Below are 23,616 nucleotides of genomic sequence, written 5' to 3' on the forward strand. Positions count from 1 at the left end.
TACTGGCTGCTCAATAGTGTGCGTACTGGCTGCTCAATAGTGTGCGTACTGGCTGCTCAATAGTGTGCGTACTGGCTGCTCAATAGTGTGCGTACTGGCTGCTCAATAGTGTGCGTACTGGCTGCTCAATAGTGTGCATACTGGCTGCTCAATAGTGTGCATACTGGCTGCTCAATAGTGTGCGTACTGGCTGCTCAATAGTGTGCATACTGGCTGCTCAATAGTGTGCGTACTGGCTGCTCAATAGTGTGCGTACTGGCTGCTCAATAGTGTGCGTACTGGCTGCTCAATAGTGTGCGTACTGGCTGCTCAATAGTGTGCGTACTGGCTGCTCAATAGTGTGCGTACTGGCTGCTCAATAGTGTGCGTACTGGCTGCTCAATAGTGTGCATACTGGCTGCTCAATAGTGTGCACACTGGCTGCTCAATAGTGTGCGTACTGGCTGCTCAATAGTGTGCGTACTGGCTGCTCAATAGTGTGCGTACTGGCTGCTCAATAGTGGGCATACTGGCTGCTCAATAGTGTGCGTACTGGCTGCTCAATAGTGTGCACACTGGCTGCTCAATAGTGTGCATACTGGCTGCTCAATAGTGTGCGTACTGGCTGCTCAATAGTGTGCGTACTGGCTGCTCAATAGTGTGCGTACTGGCTGCTCAATAGTGTGCGTACTGGCTGCTCAATAGTGTGCGTACTGGCTGCTCAATAGTGTGCGTACTGGCTGCTCAATAGTGTGCGTACTGGCTGCTCAATAGTGTGCGTACTGGCTGCTCAATAGTGTGCGTACTGGCTGCTCAATAGTGTGCGTACTGGCTGCTCAATAGTGGGCATACTGGCTGCTCAATAGTGTGCGTACTGGCTGCTCAATAGTGTGCGTACTGGCTGCTCAATAGTGTGCATACTGGCTGCTCAATAGTGTGCATACTGGCTGCTCAATAGTGTGCGTACTGGCTGCTCAATAGTGTGCATACTGGCTGCTCAATAGTGTGCGTACTGGCTGCTCAATAGTGTGCGTACTGGCTGCTCAATAGTGTGCGTACTGGCTGCTCAATAGTGTGCGTACTGGCTGCTCAATAGTGTGCGTACTGGCTGCTCAATTGAGATAATCAGCGTGTGGGTTCATTGTGCAGTGCTGAGGTGAATGACATTGGTTACTATTGTGTCTTATGATTGCAAAAAATTGTTACAGCTGAATTCGATACAAATGTGCTGTTAGGAGGGTATCACTAGACCTGCTCCCTAACTCTATTGCCCCAGCCTGGAGTCCACGAATACGTGCAGTGCTAGGCTTCACCTGTACCCGTCCCGGCTGTAAGGGCGAATTAGGTCCGCCCAGACTCCGTTACAGGCAGGTCTTACGATGGGACAACATATTCATGGAAGCAGTCCTGGGAGCAAGAGGATGTCTAACTGAAACAACAAACAATACTACGCAGACTATACAGACAGGATCTCTCAGGACTGTGAACCAGGAACAAGACTGAAACCAGACTCTATAACCAGCCCCCAGTGCTGGTGGGAAGAGACTATAGAGCCCACTAATCAGCCGCAGCTGAGCAGCCTGACAGAACACCCAAGCTACAGGTCTGACTGGAGCAGCTGTGCAATCCCACAGATACAAGGACAAGTGAATAAGGCAAAACCCGGAAGGCTAAATCCAGAGAGAACATACAAACAAAACACAGAACATAAAAATACATAACAAAATACCAAAACAGGAATGAGCCTCTGTGGCTGATAACATGTGCACATGTGTTTACAATGATCTTGGAAGATTGATACATATACAAGTATAGTTCATTTGGATACAATTGTACTATATGGCCATTGATACTTTCACAGAGCGTTACAATTTAACTCATTGAAAAGCAGATATGGTAAAGCATACCCATACAGGGGGAACCACTCTGCGGTAACCCTGCTCTATAATTAAGGTACAATAAGGCATAATACTTGAATAATTGTAAATAAGTATATATGGTGTTGTTGTGTATACTTTGTTTGTTTTTTCTGAATCATTTTTGTTTGACCAATGATTAAATCCTTATCTCAAACTGTGTAAATTGAGTAAAACACCCAGAACATCAATGGTGTATTGATGGTGGGGATATATGATGGTCAATTTGGTAATCGATTAAAAATACAAAAAAAAATTAACACCATTATACCAATCCCTAATAAAGAATATTATCAATACAATATATATCGTAGGGCTTTAGGCATTGAAATTCAATTATAATTTGCAACAATTTATATTCCCCTGGACACCATAAACCTCACAGTTAATCATCTTAATTTAGATTAATATATGCACAGCATTAAAAATACAAATAAAAAAATGACAATAACATACACAAAATGTTAACAGAATAACTTAAAAAAAATAGGGATTCAGAGTGCACCCCCACTGAGTTTCTTTTCTCTCTCTTTCCTTTTTCAATTGACACTATAACTCGGGGGTGCACCACTGACCATCACACAAACAGCACAAGACCCAAGGGGTCAATGCTGGGTTATGATTGTAAATAAATTAGAATAGTCAGTCACGTCCCCGAAATATATATATTCATTTAGCAAAACTCTTCTTAATTACATAGTGCAGTTTCCCCAAACAAAACCCTTTCTAGTTCCCCAAAAGCTTGCCAGAGAGCAACAAACCCTCTATGCCCACCTGGGAATACCAAAGGCGGTCTTAACAGATCAAGATACCCAGTAGAGCAGGCATGTCCAAACTGTGGCCCTCCAGCTGTTGTGAAACTACACTTCCCAGCATGCCTTGCCATAGTTTTAGCATTCGATAATAACAAAACTGTGTCAAGGCATGATGGGACTTGTAGTTTCACAACAGCTAAAGGGCCATAGTTTGGCCATGCCTGCAGTAGAGTAACTAAAATTTGTGCATCCCCCGGCCAGTAAAATTTGTGCGCCCCCCACCTACCTCCTCGTCACTGCATCTGCTGCTGCTGCCACCTGTTCCGTTGCCGGGACCAGCAGATGCTCCTGTCTGTGGTCCTGACGCTCCTCTTGCAAAAATGTCACTTTCAAAACGAGGCCTTACAGCAGACCATTATTTAGCATGCAAGAGGAGGTCGCCACCTCCCCTATCATCCTTATTAACTGTCTGCTGTGAGGGAGCGGCCATTTTGTCGCCACCTCCCCTATCATCCTTATTAACCATCTGCTGTGAGGGAGCGGCCATTTTGTCGTCACCTCCCCTATCATCCTTATTAACCATCTGCTGTGAGGGGGCGGCCATTTTGTTGCCACCTCCTCTATCATCCTTATCAACCATCTGCTGTGAGGGGGGTGGCCATTTTGTCGCCACCTCCCCTATCATCCTTATTAACCATCTGCTGTGAGGGGGCGGCCATTTTGTTGCCACCTCCTCTATCATCCTTATTAACCATCTGCTGTGAGGGGGGCGGCCATTTTGTAAGGGCATTTATAATAGAAATGAGTAGTGCCGGGACTGCAGACAGGAAGCTCTACTGGTACCGGCATGCCAGCAGCAACAGATTTGGTGGTGGCGGTGGCAGCCCCATTAATCCAGCGGCGCCCAAACTTACCTAGTGCCTCCAGGCCACCGCGGGGTCTGCAGAGCTATTGTTACGCCACTGAAGGTGCCCCTTTTGTTTTCACACTTATGAAGGATTTATGGTGTTCTATTTCTTTTACAGATTCCTTAGTTAATACAAAGTTTTCTTTCCTGAAGTTGATTATGTTAGATGGTCCATTATATTGCTGTGAGACCATGCTGTGAGACCATGCTGTGAGACCATGCTGTGAGACCATGCTGTGGTTGCTCTTTCCCAGATGTTCTATTACATTGGTATTTGATAACAGTAAGACCAATATGGCTTCTTTACGATTTGGTGCTTCTACAGTCTGTGAGTTGCAGAGCGCACCCGTATTAGATGTGAGTTGCAGAGCGCACCCGTATTAGATGTGAGTTGCAGAGCGCACTCATATTAGATGTGAGTTGCAGAGCGCACCCGTATTAGATGTGAGTTGCAGAGCGCACCTGTCTGAGATTTGAGTTACAGAGCGCACCCGTATTAGATGTGAGTTACAGAGCTCACCCGTATTAGATGTGAGTTGCAGAGTGCACCCGTATTAGATGTGAGTTGCAGAGCGCACCCGTATTAGATGTGAGTTGCAGAGCGCACTCATATTAGATGTGAGGGTACTTATGTAATATCCGGGCTCCCGTTTTTCTTAAGAGACCGCCTCCCCTCGCCACGCTTTGGGCACGGTGGCTCGCTGCGCTCGCCACACGATATAAAATCAACTCCATGCGTAGTTGGATAGTAGGGGTATGTAAAAATGGGGTGCATTTAACATGGGAGCCCAGATAATACATAAGTACCGATGTGAGTTGCAGAGCGCACCCGTTTTAGATGTGAGTTGCAGAGCGCACCTATATTACATAAGGTGAGTTGCAGAGCGCACCAGTATTAGATGTGAGTTGCAGAGCACACCCGTATTAGAAGAAAGTTGCAGAGCGCACCTATATTACATAAGGTGAGTTGCAGTGCGCACCCGTATTAGATGTGAGTTGCAGAGCGCACCTATATTACATAAGGTGAGTTGCAGTGCGCACCCGTATTAGATGTGAGTTGCAGAGTGCACCCGTATTAGATGTGAGTTGCAGAGCGCACCTATATTACATAAGGTGAGTTGCAGAGCGCACCAGTATTAGATGTGAGTTGCAGAGCGCACCCGTATTAGATGTGAGTTGCAGAGCGCACCCGTTTTAGATGTGAGTTGCAGAGCGCACCTATATTACATAAGGTGAGATGCAGAGTGCACCCGTATTAGATGTGAGTTGCAGAGCGCACCCGTATGAGATGTGAATTGCAGAGCGCACTTATATTACATAAGGTGAGTTGCAGAGCGCACCCGTATTAGATGTGAGTTGCAGAGCGCACCCGTATGAAATGTGAGTTGCAGAGCGCACCTATATTACATAAGGTGAGTTGCAGAGCGCACCCGTATTAGATGTGAGTTACAGAGCGCACCTATATTACATAAGGTAAGTTGCAGAGCGCACCCGTATGAGATGTGAGTTACAGAGCGCACCTATATTACATAAGGTGAGTTGCAGAGCGCACCCGTATTAGATGTGAGTTGCAGAGCGCACCTGTCTGAGATGTGAGTTACAGAGCGCACCCGTATGAGATGTGAGTTGCAGAGCGCACCCCTATTAGATGTGAGTTGCAGATCGCACCCGTATGAGATGTGAGTTGCAAAGCGCACCTATATTACATAAGGTGAGTTGCAGAGCGCACCCGTATTAGATGTGAGTTGCAGAGCGCACCCGTATGAGATGTGAGTTGCAGAGCGCACTTATATTACATAAGGTGAGTTGCAGAGCGCACCCGTATGAGATGTGAGTTACAGAGCGCACCTATATTACATAAGGTGAGTTGCAGAGCGCACCCGTATTAGATGTGAGTTGCAGAGCGCACCCGTATGAGATGTGAGTTGCAGAGCGCACCTATATTACATAAGGTGAGTTGCAGAGCTCACCCGTATGAGATGTGAGTTACAGAGCACACCTATATTACATAAGGTGAGTTGCAGAGCGCACCCGTATTAGATGTGAGTTGCAGAGCGCACCCGTATTAGATGTGAGTTGCAGAGCGCACCCGTATTAGATGTGAGTTGCAGAGCGCACCCGTATTAGATGTGAGTTGCAGAGCGCACCTGTATTATATGTGAGTTGCAGAGCGCACCTGTATGAGATGTGAGTTACAGAGCGCACCTATATTACATAAGGTGAGTTGCAGAGCGCACCCGTATTAGATGTGAGTTGCAGAGCGCACCTGTATGAGATGTGAGTTGCAGAGTGCACCTATATTACATAAGGTGAGTTGCAGAGTGCACCCGTATTAGATGTGAGTTGCTGAGCGCACCTGTATTAGATGTGAGTTGCAGAGTGCACCTATATTACATAAGGTGAGTTGCAGAGTGCACCCATATGAGATGTGAGTTGCAGAGCGCACCTGTATTACATAAGGTGAGTTGCAGAGTGCACCCGTATTAGATGTGAGTTGCAGAGCGCACCTATATTACATAAGGTGAGTTGCAGAGTGCACCCGTATTAGATGTGAGTTGCAGAGCGCACCTATATTACATAAGGTGAGTTGCAGAGCGCACCTGTATTAGATGTGAGTTGCAGAGCGCACCTATATTACATAAGGTGAGTTGCAGAGTGCACCCGTATTAGATGTGAGTTGCAGAGGGCACCTATATTACATAAGGTGAGTTGCAGAGCTCATCCGTATTAGATGTGAGTTGCAGAGTGCACCCGTATTAGATGTGAGTTGCAGAGCGCACCTATATTACATAAGGTGAGTTGCAGAGCGCACCTGTTTTAGATGTGAGTTGCAGAGCGCTCACGTATTAGATGTGAGTTGCAGAGCGCACCTGTATTATATGTGAGTTGCAGAGCGCACCTGTATGAGATGTGAGTTACAGAGCGCACCTATATTACATAAGGTGAGTTGCAGAGCGCACCCGTATGAGATGTGAGTTGCAGAGCGCACCCGTATGAGATGTAAGTTGCAGACCGCACCTATATTACATAAGGTGAGTTGCAGAGCGCACCCGTATTCGATGTGAGTTGCAGAGCGCACCCATATGAGATGTAAGTTGCAGAGCGCACCCGTATGAGATGTGAGTTGCAGAGCGCACCCGTATGAGATGTGAGTTGCAGAGAGCACCTATATTACATAAGGTGAGTTGCAGAGCGCACCTGTATGAGATGTGAGTTGCAGAGCGCACCCGTATTAGATGTGAGTTGCAGAGCGCACCTATATTACATAAGGTGAGTTGCCGAGCGCACCTGTATGAGATGTGAGTTGCAGAGCGCACCCGTATTAGATGTGAGTTGCAGAGCGCACCTATATTACATAAGGTGAGTTGCAGAGCGCACCCGTATGAGATGTATGTTACAGAGCGCACCTATATTACATAAGGTGAGTTGCAGAGCGCACCTGTATTAGATGTGAGTTGCAGAGCGCACCCGTATGAGATGTGAGTTGCAGAGCGCACCTATATTACATAAGGTGAGTTGCAGAGCGCACCCGTATGAGATGTGAGTTGCAGAGCGCACCTATATTACATAAGGTGAGTTGCAGAGCGCACCCGTATTAGATGTGAGTTGCAGAGCGCACCCGTATGAGATGTGAGTTGCAGAGCGCACCTATATTACATAAGGTGAGTTGCAGAGCGCACCCGTATGAGATGTGAGTTGCAAAGCGCACCTATATTACATAAGGTGAGTTGCAGAGCGCACCCGTATGAGATGTGAGTTACAGAGCGCACCTATATTACATAAGGTGAGTTGCAGAGCGCACCCGTATTAGATGTGAGTTGCAGAGCGCACCCGTATGAGATGTGAGTTGCAGAGCGCACCTATATTACATAAGGTGAGTTGCAGAGCGTACCCGTATTAGATGTGAGTTGCAGAGCGCACCTATATTACATAAGGTGAGTTGCAGAGCGCACCCGTATGAGATGTGAGTTGCAGAGCGCACCTATATTACATAAGGTGAGTTGCAGAGCGCACCCGTATGAGATGTGAGTTGCAGAGCGCACCTATATTACATAAGGTGAGTTGCAGAGCGCACCCGTATGAGATGTGAGTTACAGAGCGCACCTATATTACATAAGGTGAGTTGCAGAGCGCACCCGTATGAGATGTGAGTTGCAGAGCGCACCCGTATTAGATGTGAGTTGCAGAGCGCACCTATATTACATAAGGTGAGTAGCAGAGCGCACCCGTATGAGATGTGAGTTGTAGAGCGCACCTATATTACATAAGGTGAGTTGCAGAGCGCACCCGTATTAGATGTGAGTTGCAGAGCGCACCTATATTACATAAGGTGAGTAGCAGAGCGCACCCGTATGAGATGTGAGTTGTAGAGCGCACCTATATTACATAAGGTGAGTTGCAGAGCGCACCCGTATGAGATGTGAGTTACAGAGCGCACCTATATTACATAAGGTGAGTTGCAGAGCGCACCCGTATGAGATGTGAGTTGCAGAGCGCACCTATATTACATAAGGTGAGTTGCAGAGCGCACCCGTATTAGATGTGAGTTGCAGAGCGCACCCGTATGAGATGTGAGTTGCAGAGCGCACCTATATTACATAAGGTGAGTTGCAGAGCGCACCCGTATTAGATGTGAGTTGCAGAGCGCACCCGTATGAGATGTGAGTTGCAGAGCGCACCTATATTACATAAGGTGAGTTGCAGAGCGCACCCGTATTAGATGTGAGTTGCAGAGCGCACCTGTCTGAGATGTGAGTTACAGAGCGCACCCGTATGAGATGTGAGTTGCAGAGCGCACCCCTATTAGATGTGAGTTGCAGATCGCACCCGTATGAGATGTGAGTTGCAAAGCGCACCTATATTACATAAGGTGAGTTGCAGAGCGCACCCGTATTAGATGTGAGTTGCAGAGCGCACCCGTATGAGATGTGAGTTGCAGAGCGCACTTATATTACATAAGGTGAGTTGCAGAGCGCACCCGTATGAGATGTGAGTTACAGAGCGCACCTATATTACATAAGGTGAGTTGCAGAGCGCACCCGTATTAGATGTGAGTTGCAGAGCGCACCCGTATGAGATGTGAGTTGCAGAGCGCACCTATATTACATAAGGTGAGTTGCAGAGCTCACCCGTATGAGATGTGAGTTACAGAGCACACCTATATTACATAAGGTGAGTTGCAGAGCGCACCCGTATTAGATGTGAGTTGCAGAGCGCACCCGTATTAGATGTGAGTTGCAGAGCGCACCCGTATTAGATGTGAGTTGCAGAGCGCACCCGTATTAGATGTGAGTTGCAGAGCGCACCTGTATTATATGTGAGTTGCAGAGCGCACCTGTATGAGATGTGAGTTACAGAGCGCACCTATATTACATAAGGTGAGTTGCAGAGCGCACCCGTATTAGATGTGAGTTGCAGAGCGCACCTGTATGAGATGTGAGTTGCAGAGTGCACCTATATTACATAAGGTGAGTTGCAGAGTGCACCCGTATTAGATGTGAGTTGCTGAGCGCACCTGTATTAGATGTGAGTTGCAGAGTGCACCTATATTACATAAGGTGAGTTGCAGAGTGCACCCATATGAGATGTGAGTTGCAGAGCGCACCTGTATTACATAAGGTGAGTTGCAGAGTGCACCCGTATTAGATGTGAGTTGCAGAGCGCACCTATATTACATAAGGTGAGTTGCAGAGTGCACCCGTATTAGATGTGAGTTGCAGAGCGCACCTATATTACATAAGGTGAGTTGCAGAGCGCACCTGTATTAGATGTGAGTTGCAGAGCGCACCTATATTACATAAGGTGAGTTGCAGAGTGCACCCGTATTAGATGTGAGTTGCAGAGGGCACCTATATTACATAAGGTGAGTTGCAGAGCTCATCCGTATTAGATGTGAGTTGCAGAGTGCACCCGTATTAGATGTGAGTTGCAGAGCGCACCTATATTACATAAGGTGAGTTGCAGAGCGCACCTGTTTTAGATGTGAGTTGCAGAGCGCTCACGTATTAGATGTGAGTTGCAGAGCGCACCTGTATTATATGTGAGTTGCAGAGCGCACCTGTATGAGATGTGAGTTACAGAGCGCACCTATATTACATAAGGTGAGTTGCAGAGCGCACCCGTATGAGATGTGAGTTGCAGAGCGCACCCGTATGAGATGTAAGTTGCAGACCGCACCTATATTACATAAGGTGAGTTGCAGAGCGCACCCGTATTCGATGTGAGTTGCAGAGCGCACCCATATGAGATGTAAGTTGCAGAGCGCACCCGTATGAGATGTGAGTTGCAGAGCGCACCCGTATGAGATGTGAGTTGCAGAGAGCACCTATATTACATAAGGTGAGTTGCAGAGCGCACCTGTATGAGATGTGAGTTGCAGAGCGCACCCGTATTAGATGTGAGTTGCAGAGCGCACCTATATTACATAAGGTGAGTTGCCGAGCGCACCTGTATGAGATGTGAGTTGCAGAGCGCACCCGTATTAGATGTGAGTTGCAGAGCGCACCTATATTACATAAGGTGAGTTGCAGAGCGCACCCGTATGAGATGTATGTTACAGAGCGCACCTATATTACATAAGGTGAGTTGCAGAGCGCACCTGTATTAGATGTGAGTTGCAGAGCGCACCCGTATGAGATGTGAGTTGCAGAGCGCACCTATATTACATAAGGTGAGTTGCAGAGCGCACCCGTATGAGATGTGAGTTGCAGAGCGCACCTATATTACATAAGGTGAGTTGCAGAGCGCACCCGTATTAGATGTGAGTTGCAGAGCGCACCCGTATGAGATGTGAGTTGCAGAGCGCACCTATATTACATAAGGTGAGTTGCAGAGCGCACCCGTATGAGATGTGAGTTGCAAAGCGCACCTATATTACATAAGGTGAGTTGCAGAGCGCACCCGTATGAGATGTGAGTTACAGAGCGCACCTATATTACATAAGGTGAGTTGCAGAGCGCACCCGTATTAGATGTGAGTTGCAGAGCGCACCCGTATGAGATGTGAGTTGCAGAGCGCACCTATATTACATAAGGTGAGTTGCAGAGCGTACCCGTATTAGATGTGAGTTGCAGAGCGCACCTATATTACATAAGGTGAGTTGCAGAGCGCACCCGTATGAGATGTGAGTTGCAGAGCGCACCTATATTACATAAGGTGAGTTGCAGAGCGCACCCGTATGAGATGTGAGTTGCAGAGCGCACCTATATTACATAAGGTGAGTTGCAGAGCGCACCCGTATGAGATGTGAGTTACAGAGCGCACCTATATTACATAAGGTGAGTTGCAGAGCGCACCCGTATGAGATGTGAGTTGCAGAGCGCACCCGTATTAGATGTGAGTTGCAGAGCGCACCTATATTACATAAGGTGAGTAGCAGAGCGCACCCGTATGAGATGTGAGTTGTAGAGCGCACCTATATTACATAAGGTGAGTTGCAGAGCGCACCCGTATTAGATGTGAGTTGCAGAGCGCACCTATATTACATAAGGTGAGTAGCAGAGCGCACCCGTATGAGATGTGAGTTGTAGAGCGCACCTATATTACATAAGGTGAGTTGCAGAGCGCACCCGTATGAGATGTGAGTTACAGAGCGCACCTATATTACATAAGGTGAGTTGCAGAGCGCACCCGTATGAGATGTGAGTTGCAGAGCGCACCTATATTACATAAGGTGAGTTGCAGAGCGCACCCGTATTAGATGTGAGTTGCAGAGCGCACCCGTATGAGATGTGAGTTGCAGAGCGCACCTATATTACATAAGGTGAGTTGCAGAGCGCACCCGTATTAGATGTGAGTTGCAGAGCGCACCCGTATGAGATGTGAGTTGCAGAGCGCACCTATATTACATAAGGTGAGTTGCAGAGCGCACCCGTATTAGATGTGAGTTGCAGAGCGCACCCGTATGAGATGTGAGTTGCAGAGCGCACTTATATTACATAAGGTGAGTTGCAGAGCGCACCCGTATGAGATGTGAGTTACAGAGCGCACCTATATTACATAAGGTGAGTTGCAGAGCGCACCCGTATTAGATGTGAGTTGCAGAGCGCACCCGTATGAGATGTGAGTTGCAGAGCGCACCTATATTACATAAGGTGAGTTGCAGAGCTCACCCGTATGAGATGTGAGTTACAGAGCACACCTATATTACATAAGGTGAGTTGCAGAGCGCACCCGTATTAGATGTGAGTTGCAGAGCGCACCCGTATTAGATGTGAGTTGCAGAGCGCACCCGTATTAGATGTGAGTTGCAGAGCGCACCCGTATTAGATGTGAGTTGCAGAGCGCACCTGTATTATATGTGAGTTGCAGAGCGCACCTGTATGAGATGTGAGTTACAGAGCGCACCTATATTACATAAGGTGAGTTGCAGAGCGCACCCGTATTAGATGTGAGTTGCAGAGCGCACCTGTATGAGATGTGAGTTGCAGAGTGCACCTATATTACATAAGGTGAGTTGCAGAGTGCACCCGTATTAGATGTGAGTTGCTGAGCGCACCTGTATTAGATGTGAGTTGCAGAGTGCACCTATATTACATAAGGTGAGTTGCAGAGTGCACCCATATGAGATGTGAGTTGCAGAGCGCACCTGTATTACATAAGGTGAGTTGCAGAGTGCACCCGTATTAGATGTGAGTTGCAGAGCGCACCTATATTACATAAGGTGAGTTGCAGAGTGCACCCGTATTAGATGTGAGTTGCAGAGCGCACCTATATTACATAAGGTGAGTTGCAGAGCGCACCTGTATTAGATGTGAGTTGCAGAGCGCACCTATATTACATAAGGTGAGTTGCAGAGTGCACCCGTATTAGATGTGAGTTGCAGAGGGCACCTATATTACATAAGGTGAGTTGCAGAGCTCATCCGTATTAGATGTGAGTTGCAGAGTGCACCCGTATTAGATGTGAGTTGCAGAGCGCACCTATATTACATAAGGTGAGTTGCAGAGCGCACCTGTTTTAGATGTGAGTTGCAGAGCGCTCACGTATTAGATGTGAGTTGCAGAGCGCACCTGTATTATATGTGAGTTGCAGAGCGCACCTGTATGAGATGTGAGTTACAGAGCGCACCTATATTACATAAGGTGAGTTGCAGAGCGCACCCGTATGAGATGTGAGTTGCAGAGCGCACCCGTATGAGATGTAAGTTGCAGACCGCACCTATATTACATAAGGTGAGTTGCAGAGCGCACCCGTATTCGATGTGAGTTGCAGAGCGCACCCATATGAGATGTAAGTTGCAGAGCGCACCCGTATGAGATGTGAGTTGCAGAGCGCACCCGTATGAGATGTGAGTTGCAGAGAGCACCTATATTACATAAGGTGAGTTGCAGAGCGCACCTGTATGAGATGTGAGTTGCAGAGCGCACCCGTATTAGATGTGAGTTGCAGAGCGCACCTATATTACATAAGGTGAGTTGCCGAGCGCACCTGTATGAGATGTGAGTTGCAGAGCGCACCCGTATTAGATGTGAGTTGCAGAGCGCACCTATATTACATAAGGTGAGTTGCAGAGCGCACCCGTATGAGATGTATGTTACAGAGCGCACCTATATTACATAAGGTGAGTTGCAGAGCGCACCTGTATTAGATGTGAGTTGCAGAGCGCACCCGTATGAGATGTGAGTTGCAGAGCGCACCTATATTACATAAGGTGAGTTGCAGAGCGCACCCGTATGAGATGTGAGTTGCAGAGCGCACCTATATTACATAAGGTGAGTTGCAGAGCGCACCCGTATTAGATGTGAGTTGCAGAGCGCACCCGTATGAGATGTGAGTTGCAGAGCGCACCTATATTACATAAGGTGAGTTGCAGAGCGCACCCGTATGAGATGTGAGTTGCAAAGCGCACCTATATTACATAAGGTGAGTTGCAGAGCGCACCCGTATGAGATGTGAGTTACAGAGCGCACCTATATTACATAAGGTGAGTTGCAGAGCGCACCCGTATTAGATGTGAGTTGCAGAGCGCACCCGTATGAGATGTGAGTTGCAGAGCGCACCTATATTACATAAGGTGAGTTGCAGAGCGTACCCGTATTAGATGTGAGTTGCAGAGCGCACCTATATTACATAAGGTGAGTTGCAGAGCGCACCCGTATGAGATGTGAGTTGCAGAGCGCACCTATATTACATAAGGTGATTTGCAGAGCGCACCCGTATGAGATGTGAGTTGCAGAGCGCACCTATATTACATAAGGTGAGTTGCAGAGCGCACCCGTATGAGATGTGAGTTACAGAGCGCACCTATATTACATAAGGTGAGTTGCAGAGCGCACCCGTATGAGATGTGAGTTGCAGAGCGCACCCGTATTAGATGTGAGTTGCAGAGCGCACCTATATTACATAAGGTGAGTAGCAGAGCGCACCCGTATGAGATGTGAGTTGTAGAGCGCACCTATATTACATAAGGTGAGTTGCAGAGCGCACCCGTATTAGATGTGAGTTGCAGAGCGCACCTATATTACATAAGGTGAGTAGCAGAGCGCACCCGTATGAGATGTGAGTTGTAGAGCGCACCTATATTACATAAGGTGAGTTGCAGAGCGCACCCGTATTAGATGTGAGTTGCAGAGCGCACCTATATTACATAAGGTGAGTAGCAGAGCGCACCCGTATGAGATGTGAGTTGTAGAGCGCACCTATATTACATAAGGTGAGTTGCAGAGCGCACCCGTATGAGATGTGAGTTACAGAGCGCACCTATATTACATAAGGTGAGTTGCAGAGCGCACCCGTATGAGATGTGAGTTGCAGAGCGCACCTATATTACATAAGGTGAGTTGCAGAGCGCACCCGTATTAGATGTGAGTTGCAGAGCGCACCCGTATGAGATGTGAGTTGCAGAGCGCACCTATATTACATAAGGTGAGTTGCAGAGCGCACCCGTATTAGATGTGAGTTGCAGAGCGCACCCGTATGAGATGTGAGTTGCAGAGCGCACCTATATTACATAAGGTGAGTTGCAGAGCGCACCCGTATTAGATGTGAGTTGCAGAGCGCACCCGTATGAGATGTGAGTTGCAGAGCGCACTTATATTACATAAGGTGAGTTGCAGAGCGCACCCGTATGAGATGTGAGTTACAGAGCGCACCTATATTACATAAGGTGAGTTGCAGAGCGCACCCGTATTAGATGTGAGTTGCAGAGCGCACCCGTATGAGATGTGAGTTGCAGAGAGCACCTATATTACATAAGGTGAGTTGCAGAGCTCACCCGTATGAGATGTGAGTTACAGAGCACACCTATATTACATAAGGTGAGTTGCAGAGCGCACCCGTATTAGATGTGAGTTGCAGAGCGCACCCGTATTAGATGTGAGTTGCAGAGCGCACCCGTATTAGATGTGAGTTGCAGAGCGCACCCGTATTAGATGTGAGTTGCAGAGCGCACCTGTATTATATGTGAGTTGCAGAGCGCACCTGTATGAGATGTGAGTTACAGAGCGCACCTATATTACATAAGGTGAGTTGCAGAGCGCACCCGTATTAGATGTGAGTTGCAGAGCGCACCTGTATGAGATGTGAGTTGCAGAGTGCACCTATATTACATAAGGTGAGTTGCAGAGTGCACCCGTATTAGATGTGAGTTGCTGAGCGCACCTGTATTAGATGTGAGTTGCAGAGTGCACCTATATTACATAAGGTGAGTTGCAGAGTGCACCCATATGAGATGTGAGTTGCAGAGCGCACCTGTATTACATAAGGTGAGTTGCAGAGTGCACCCGTATTAGATGTGAGTTGCAGAGCGCACCTATATTACATAAGGTGAGTTGCAGAGTGCACCCGTATTAGATGTGAGTTGCAGAGCGCACCTATATTACATAAGGTGAGTTGCAGAGCGCACCTGTATTAGATGTGAGTTGCAGAGCGCACCTATATTACATAAGGTGAGTTGCAGAGTGCACCCGTATTAGATGTGAGTTGCAGAGGGCACCTATATTACATAAGGTGAGTTGCAGAGCTCATCCGTATTAGATGTGAGTTGCAGAGTGCACCCGTATTAGATGTGAGTTGCAGAGCGCACCTATATTACATAAGGTGAGTTGCAGAGCGCACCTGTTTTAGATGTGAGTTGCAGAGCGCTCACGTATTAGATGTGAGTTGCAGAGCGCACCTGTATTATATGTGAGTTGCAGAGCGCACCTGTATGAGATGTGAGTTACAGAGCGCACCTATATTACATAAGGTGAGTTGCAGAGCGCACCCGTATGAGATGTGAGTTGCAGAGCGCACCCGTATGAGATGTAAGTTGCAGACCGCACCTATATTACATAAGGTGAGTTGCAGAGCGCACCCGTATTCGATGTGAGTTGCAGAGCGCACCCATATGAGATGTAAGTTGCAGAGCGCACCCGTATGAGATGTGAGTTGCAGAGCGCACCCGTATGAGATGTGAGTTGCAGAGAGCACCTATATTACATAAGGTGAGTTGCAGAGCGCACCTGTATGAGATGTGAGTTGCAGAGCGCACCCGTATTAGATGTGAGTTGCAGAGCGCACCTATATTACATAAGGTGAGTTGCCGAGCGCACCTGTATGAGATGTGAGTTGCAGAGCGCACCCGTATTAGATGTGAGTTGCAGAGCGCACCTATATTACATAAGGTGAGTTGCAGAGCGCACCCGTATGAGATGTATGTTACAGAGCGCACCTATATTACATAAGGTGAGTTGCAGAGCGCACCTGTATTAGATGTGAGTTGCAGAGCGCACCCGTATGAGATGTGAGTTGCAGAGCGCACCTATATTACATAAGGTGAGTTGCAGAGCGCACCCGTATGAGATGTGAGTTGCAGAGCGCACCTATATTACATAAGGTGAGTTGCAGAGCGCACCCGTATTAGATGTGAGTTGCAGAGCGCACCCGTATGAGATGTGAGTTGCAGAGCGCACCTATATTACATAAGGTGAGTTGCAGAGCGCACCCGTATGAGATGTGAGTTGCAAAGCGCACCTATATTACATAAGGTGAGTTGCAGAGCGCACCCGTATGAGATGTGAGTTACAGAGCGCACCTATATTACATAAGGTGAGTTGCAGAGCGCACCCGTATTAGATGTGAGTTGCAGAGCGCACCCGTATGAGATGTGAGTTGCAGAGCGCACCTATATTACATAAGGTGAGTTGCAGAGCGTACCCGTATTAGATGTGAGTTGCAGAGCGCACCTATATTACATAAGGTGAGTTGCAGAGCGCACCCGTATGAGATGTGAGTTGCAGAGCGCACCTATATTACATAAGGTGAGTTGCAGAGCGCACCCGTATGAGATGTGAGTTGCAGAGCGCACCTATATTACATAAGGTGAGTTGCAGAGCGCACCCGTATGAGATGTGAGTTACAGAGCGCACCTATATTACATAAGGTGAGTTGCAGAGCGCACCCGTATGAGATGTGAGTTGCAGAGCGCACCCGTATTAGATGTGAGTTGCAGAGCGCACCTATATTACATAAGGTGAGTAGCAGAGCGCACCCGTATGAGATGTGAGTTGTAGAGCGCACCTATATTACATAAGGTGAGTTGCAGAGCGCACCCGTATTAGATGTGAGTTGCAGAGCGCACCTATATTACATAAGGTGAGTAGCAGAGCGCACCCGTATGAGATGTGAGTTGTAGAGCGCACCTATATTACATAAGGTGAGTTGCAGAGCGCACCCGTATGAGATGTGAGTTACAGAGCGCACCTATATTACATAAGGTGAGTTGCAGAGCGCACCCGTATGAGATGTGAGTTGCAGAGCGCACCTATATTACATAAGGTGAGTTGCAGAGCGCACCCGTATTAGATGTGAGTTGCAGAGCGCACCCGTATGAGATGTGAGTTGCAGAGCGCACCTATATTACATAAGGTGAGTTGCAGAGCGCACCCGTATTAGATGTGAGTTGCAGAGCGCACCCGTATGAGATGTGAGTTGCAGAGCGCACCTATATTACATAAGGTGAGTTGCAGAGCGCACCTGTATTAGATGTGAGTTGCAGAGCGCACCCGTATGAGATGTGAGTTGCAGAGCGCACCTATATTACATAAGGTGAGTTGCAGAGCGCACCCGTATTAGATGTGAGTTGCAGAGCGCACCCGTATGAGATGTGAGTTGCAGAGCGCACCTATATTACATAAGGTGAGTTGCAGAGCGCACCCGTATGAGATGTGAGTTGCAGAGCGCACCCGTATGAGATGTGAGTTGCAGAGCGCACCTATATTACATAAGGTGAGTTGCAGAGCGCCCCCGTATTAGATGTCAGTTGCAGAGTGCACCTGTATTAGATGTGAGTCGCAGAGCGCACCCGTATTAGATGTGAGTTACAGAGCGCACCTATATTACATAAGGTGAGTTGCAGAGCGCACCCGTATTAGATGTGAGTTGCAGAGCGCACCTGTATTAGATGTCAGTTGCAGAGCGCACCCGTATGAGATGTGAGTTGCAGAGCGCAGTGACTACAGCACTCTCACGCTGCGGCCGCATACCTCTGTGATAAGGATACCTGCTGCTGCTGACAGGACACAAATGTCTGGAACCCGGGAGCAATGCCAAAGCCCAGTTGGTCTATAAATGGAGGCTCATCCTGACTGTGAATCTGAACCTTCACACCGGCCTCAAGTGACGCGTCCTCTGATGGAGACAGAATACAACATAAACTGCACATAAATAGGATGGATCCTCTCTGGGGAGCAGGTAAAGGAATGACATATCTAATGCTGTGTACACACGGGGCGATAGGGGCTGAAATCGCTGGAAATATGGTTGCAGGCGACCATATTGCCAGTGATGGGAGTGTGCGCTCCTGTTTTCAGCCCCATTCTAATCGCTGGTCCCAGCTGATTACCTCTGCGGCACCGCCGGCAGAGGTTCCTTTTCATCAGCGACCATCTCTGGTCAACAAAGAAATGGCAGACGTAAGGCAATGTGGCTTATTAATAAAGTTCTTAGAATAGGATTTCTTAGAACACAACAAGGTGATATGTAAGGCAGAGCATGGGTTCGTTAAAAATACAGTAGATCATGCCAGACAAACCTAACTAGTTTCTACGAAGAGGTCAGGAGGAATGTGGATTTAGGGAAACCAGTGGATGTAATCCTTCTTGATTTTGCAAAGGCATTTGCCATGGTGACACATAGGAGACTGATATGGAAAGTAGGTAAAATAGGGATGGGGAAAAAAAAATTGTACTTGGATAAATAATTGATTAGATGATCGGGAACAGAGAGTAGTGTTTAATGGGAAATTTTCGGACTGGAGAAAGGTCCCACAGGGTTCAGTATTGGGCCCCACCTTGTTTAGTATATAAATTAATCATATAGGTGATGGTCTGCAAAGTAATATTGCAATATTTGCAGATGACACAAAAGTGAGCAAGGTAATTAACTCAGAAGGGGACGTGGAAGTACTGCAAAATGACTTGGTTAAACTTGCAATGTGGGCAGCAAGGTGGAAGATGCAATTTAATGTAGATATATGCAAAGTAATTCATTTCGGGAGCAAAAATACTCACTCTAGTTACAAATTAAATAAGGTTAGTACTCGGACCTCTGCAGTGGAAAGGGATTTAGGTATTTTTGTAAATGATAGAATGAGTAATAGTGCAGACTGCTCAAGTGCGGCAGTGAAGGCAAACAGGACCTTGGCATGTATTAAAAGGGGAATGGAATCAAGAGACGCCAGCGTGATAGTACCACTTTACAAATCGTTGGTAAGGCCTCATTTAGAGTACTGTGTCCAGTTCTGGGCACCTCACCTTAAGAAAGATACTGTATAAATGAACTTGAATTGGTTCAGAAAAGGGCAACTAAATTAATAAGGGGTCTAAAGTGGAGAGAATATAAAGATAGGCTAACCAGGCTGAATAGGTATTTACTTGAAAAATGTAGACTGAGAGATGATATGATTAGTATGTTCACGTACAGGAGGGGAAATCATAGGGAGCTTGGAGATGACTTATTTAATAACAGGGCGGTACTTAGGACACGTGGGCATGCACTAAGAATGAAAGAGACAACATTTTATACGGAATTAAGAAGAGGATTCTTCACCGTGAGTGCGGTTAAGTTCTGGAATTCTTTGACAGAGAATTTGGTAACAGCAAACACATTAAAGGAGTTTAAAATAAAACTGGATGCATTTATGGACACAAAGGGAATGATCTAGTTATTTGCTAGTCTGATAGATAATTAGATAGGTTGTACTCGATGGACTAACGTCTTTTTTCAACCTAAATTACTATGTTACTATGTTAGTAGGGCAATGGGGCAGAGATGTCCCTGGTGGATGGCGCTTGTCCATTACACCAGGGACAGGTAAGATTGGGTCTGGTAAAGCGATTGGGCAGAGATGTCCCTGATGGATGGCTCTTGTCCATTACACCAGGGACAGGTAAGATCGGGTCTGGTAAAGCAATTGGGCAGAGATGTCCCTGATGGATGGCGCTTGTCCATGACACCAGGGACAGGTAAGATTGGGTCTAGTAAAGCGATTGGGCAGAGATGTCCATGGTGGATGGCGCTTGTCCATGACACCAGGGACAGGTAAGATCGGGTCTAGTAAAGCGATTGGGCAGAGATGTTTCTGGTGAATGGCGCTTGTCCATTACACCCAGGACAGGTAAGATCGGGTCTAGTAAAGCGATTGGGCAGAGATGTCCCTGGTGGATGGCTCTTGACCATTACACCCAGGACAGGTAAGATCGGGTCTAGTAAAGCGATTGGGCAGAGATGTTTCTGGTGAATGGCGCTTGTCCATTACACCAGGGACAGGTAAGATTGGGTCTAGTAAAGCGATTGGGCAGAGATGTCCCTGATGGATGGCGCTTGTCCATTACACCAGGGACAGGTAAGATTGGGTCTGGCAAAGCGATTGGGCAGGGATGTCCCTGGTGGATGGCGCTTGTCCATTACACCAGGGACAGGTAAGATCGGGTCTGGTAAAGCGATTGGGCAGGGATGTCCCTGGTGGATGGCGCTTGTCCATTACATCGGGGACAGGTAAGATTGGGTCTAGTAAAGCGATTGGGCAGAGATGTTTCTGGTGGATGGCGCTTGTCCATTACACTGGGGACAGGTAAGATCAGGTCTAGTAAAGCGATTGGACAGAGATGTTCCTGGTGGATGGCTCTTGACCATTACACCCAGGACAGGTAAGATTGGGTCTAGTAAAGCGATTGGGCAGAGATGTCCCTGGTGAATGGCGCTTGTCCATTACACCAGGGACAGGTAAGATTGGGTCTAGTAAAGCGATTGGGCAGAGATGTCCCTGATGGATGGCGCTTGTCCATTACACCAGGGACAGGTAAGATCAGGTCTAGTAAAGCGATTGGGCAGAGATGTCCCTGGTGGATGGCACTTGTCCATTACACCAGGGACAGGTAAGATCGGGTCTAGTAAAGCGATTGGGCAGAGATGTCCCTGGTGGATGGCGCTTGTCCATTACACCAGGGACAGGTAAGATCAGGTCTTGTAAAGCGATTGGGCAGAGATGTCCATGGTGGATGGTGCTTGTCCATTACACCAGGGACAGGTAAGATCAGGTCTAGTAAAGCGATTGGGCAGAGTTGTCCCTGGTGGATGGCTCTTGTCCATTACACCAGGGACAGGTAAGATTAGGTCTAGTAAAGCGATTGAGCAGAGATGTCCCTGGTGGATGGCGCTTGTCCATTACACCTGGGACAGGTAAGATCAGGTCTAGTAAAGCGATTGGGCAGAGATATCCCTGGTGGATGGCGCTTGTCCATTACACCAGGGACAGGGAAGATTGGGTCTAGTAAAGCGATTGGGCAGAGATGTCCCTGGTGGATGGCGCTTGTCCATTACACCAGGGACAGGTAAGATCGAGGTCTAGTAAGGCGATTGGGCAGAGATGTCCCTGGTTTATGGCACTTGTCCATTACACCCGGGACAGGTAAGATTGGGTCTAGTAAGGCGATTGGGCAGAGATGTCCCTGGTGGATGGCGCTTGTCCATTACACCGGGGACAGGTAAGATCGGGTCTAGTAAGGCGATTGGGCAGAGATGTCCCTGGTGGATGGCGCTTGTCTATTACACCTGGGACAGGTAAGATCGGATCTAGTAAAGCGATTGGGCAGAGATGTCCCTGGTGGATGGCGCTTGTCTATTACACCTGGGACAGGTAAGACCGGTTTTGTAAGGCGATTGGTCAAAGATGTCCCTGGTGGATGGTGCTTGTCCATTACATCAGGGACAGGTAAGATCGGATCTAGTAAAGCGATTGGGCAGAGATGTCCCTGGTGGATGGCACTTGTCCATTACACCAGGGACAGGTAAGATCGGGTCTAGTAAAGAGATTGGGCAGAGATGTCCCTGGTGTATGGCACTTGTCCATTACACCAGGAACAGGTAAGATCGGGTCTAGTAAAGCGATTGGGCAGGGATGTCCCTGGTGGATGGCGCTTGTCCATTACACCAGGGACATGTAAGATCGGGTCTAGTAAGGCGATTGGGCAGAGATGTCCTTGGTGGATGGTGCTTGTCCATTACACCGGGGACAGGTAAGATCGGGTCTAGTAAGGCGATTGGGCAGAGATGTCCTTGGTGGATGGCGCTTGTCCATTACACCGGGGACAGGTAAGATCGGATCTAGTAAAGCAATTGGGCAGAGATGTCCCTGGTGGATGGCACTTGTCCATTACACCAGGGACAGGTAAGATCGGATCTAGTAAAGCGATTGGGCAGAGATGTCCCTGGTGGATGGGGCTTGTCTATTACACCTGGGACAGGTAAGATCGGGTCTAGTAAGGCGATTGGGCAGCGATGTCCCTGGTGGATGGCACTTGTCTATTACACCAGGGACAGGTAAGATCGGATCTAGTAAAGCGATTGGGCAGAGATGTTCCTGTTAGATGGCACTTGTCCATTACACCAGGGACAGGTAAGATCGGGTCTAGTAAAGCGATTGGGCAGAGATGTTCCTGGTAGATGGCACTTGTCCATTACACCAGGGACAGGTAAGATCGGGTCTAGTAAAGCGATTGGGCAGAGATGTCCCTGGTGGATGGCTCTTGTCCATTACACCAGGGACAGGTAAGATGGGTCTAGTAAAGCGATTGGGCAGCGATGTCCCTGATGGATGGCGCTTGTCCATTACACCGGGGACAGGTAAGATCGGGTCTAGTAAAGTGATTGGGCAGAGTGGATGGTGGAGGAGCTGAGCTTTGCCAGGAAAGCAGACAGCCACCAGAGGGGGCACAGCAGATGGTCAGTGCCATTTGCCCAGACCTGTTTCTATGCAGTGAAGGGTGCGGGGGGCTTTCCCATCAAGCAGGGTGCACAGGTGGGTACAGCACAATCATTCCCATGTTCCACGTGTGGCAGTAGAGTTGATGCGCCATCACCAGCCCATGAATTGCCCAGTAGAGCTTGGACCGGTTACTGCCGCTCACATCCTTGTGTGTTTCTGACCTTACGGTTCGGTTCTGATGTTAGGTTTCTATACAGGCTGTGTAATAGGTAAATGATGGAAAACTCACCTGTCTCCCCATATACTGGCATATACTCATCCTGCTGAATGTCCAGCATCAGCTCTAGTCCATTTCCAGTCCCTCCCTTTAATGTATATAGCAGCTCATTGCCGTCTTTGCCGGAGTTGAATGTGTAGCACTTTCCATAGCGGGTGTATATCTGTGGAAGAAGGAGAACGTGGTGTCACCACAGTGGTCATGTGGATATGATGCCAGGAATATGGAAACAATGGTGCAGATACAGGGATTGAAGTGGTCCTGGGAAGGTGAAGGGACTCAGTCCCATCTGCCACACCCACCCCATTAGTGGGGCCAGGGCCAGGCGTTTGGTGTACCCCCCCCCCCATCTGAAATGTGTAATGCTCCTCTGTCAGAATTACTGCGCAGGTGGAGGCTGATCTAGTTCCACTGCAACAAAACAATATAATATATAATAATAGAAGATTGTTTATATATATATATATATATATATATATATATATATATATATATATAGAAGTAGAAGAAACAGCGGCACTCAAAGGGTCTTGTTTAAATCTTTTAGTGTTCCTCAAGGAGCCATGTCAGTTCAAACATATACGGTATATGTTTGA

At 47.7% G+C, this 23,616-nt stretch overlaps 1 protein-coding gene across 1 annotated transcript in view; it reads right to left on the reverse strand.

Annotated features, from left to right (window-relative positions):
- ASIC3 (acid sensing ion channel subunit 3) overlaps nucleotides 1-23,616 on the reverse strand; it is a 233,865-nt gene that overhangs the window by 174,726 nt on the left and 35,523 nt on the right. Inside the window, exons 2-3 of the mRNA XM_083186467.1 lie at nucleotides 23,033-23,183; nucleotides 18,040-18,167 (exon numbers count right to left, since the gene is read on the reverse strand). Of these exons, the coding sequence (XP_083042593.1) occupies nucleotides 18,040-18,167; nucleotides 23,033-23,183 (279 nt within the window). The remainder of the gene's footprint in view (nucleotides 1-18,039; nucleotides 18,168-23,032; nucleotides 23,184-23,616) is intronic.

This window comes from Crinia signifera, chromosome 5 (assembly GCF_055691185.1).
Source record: "Crinia signifera chromosome 5, ASM5569118v1, whole genome shotgun sequence".
NCBI classification, from domain to species: Eukaryota; Metazoa; Chordata; class Amphibia; order Anura; family Myobatrachidae; genus Crinia; species Crinia signifera.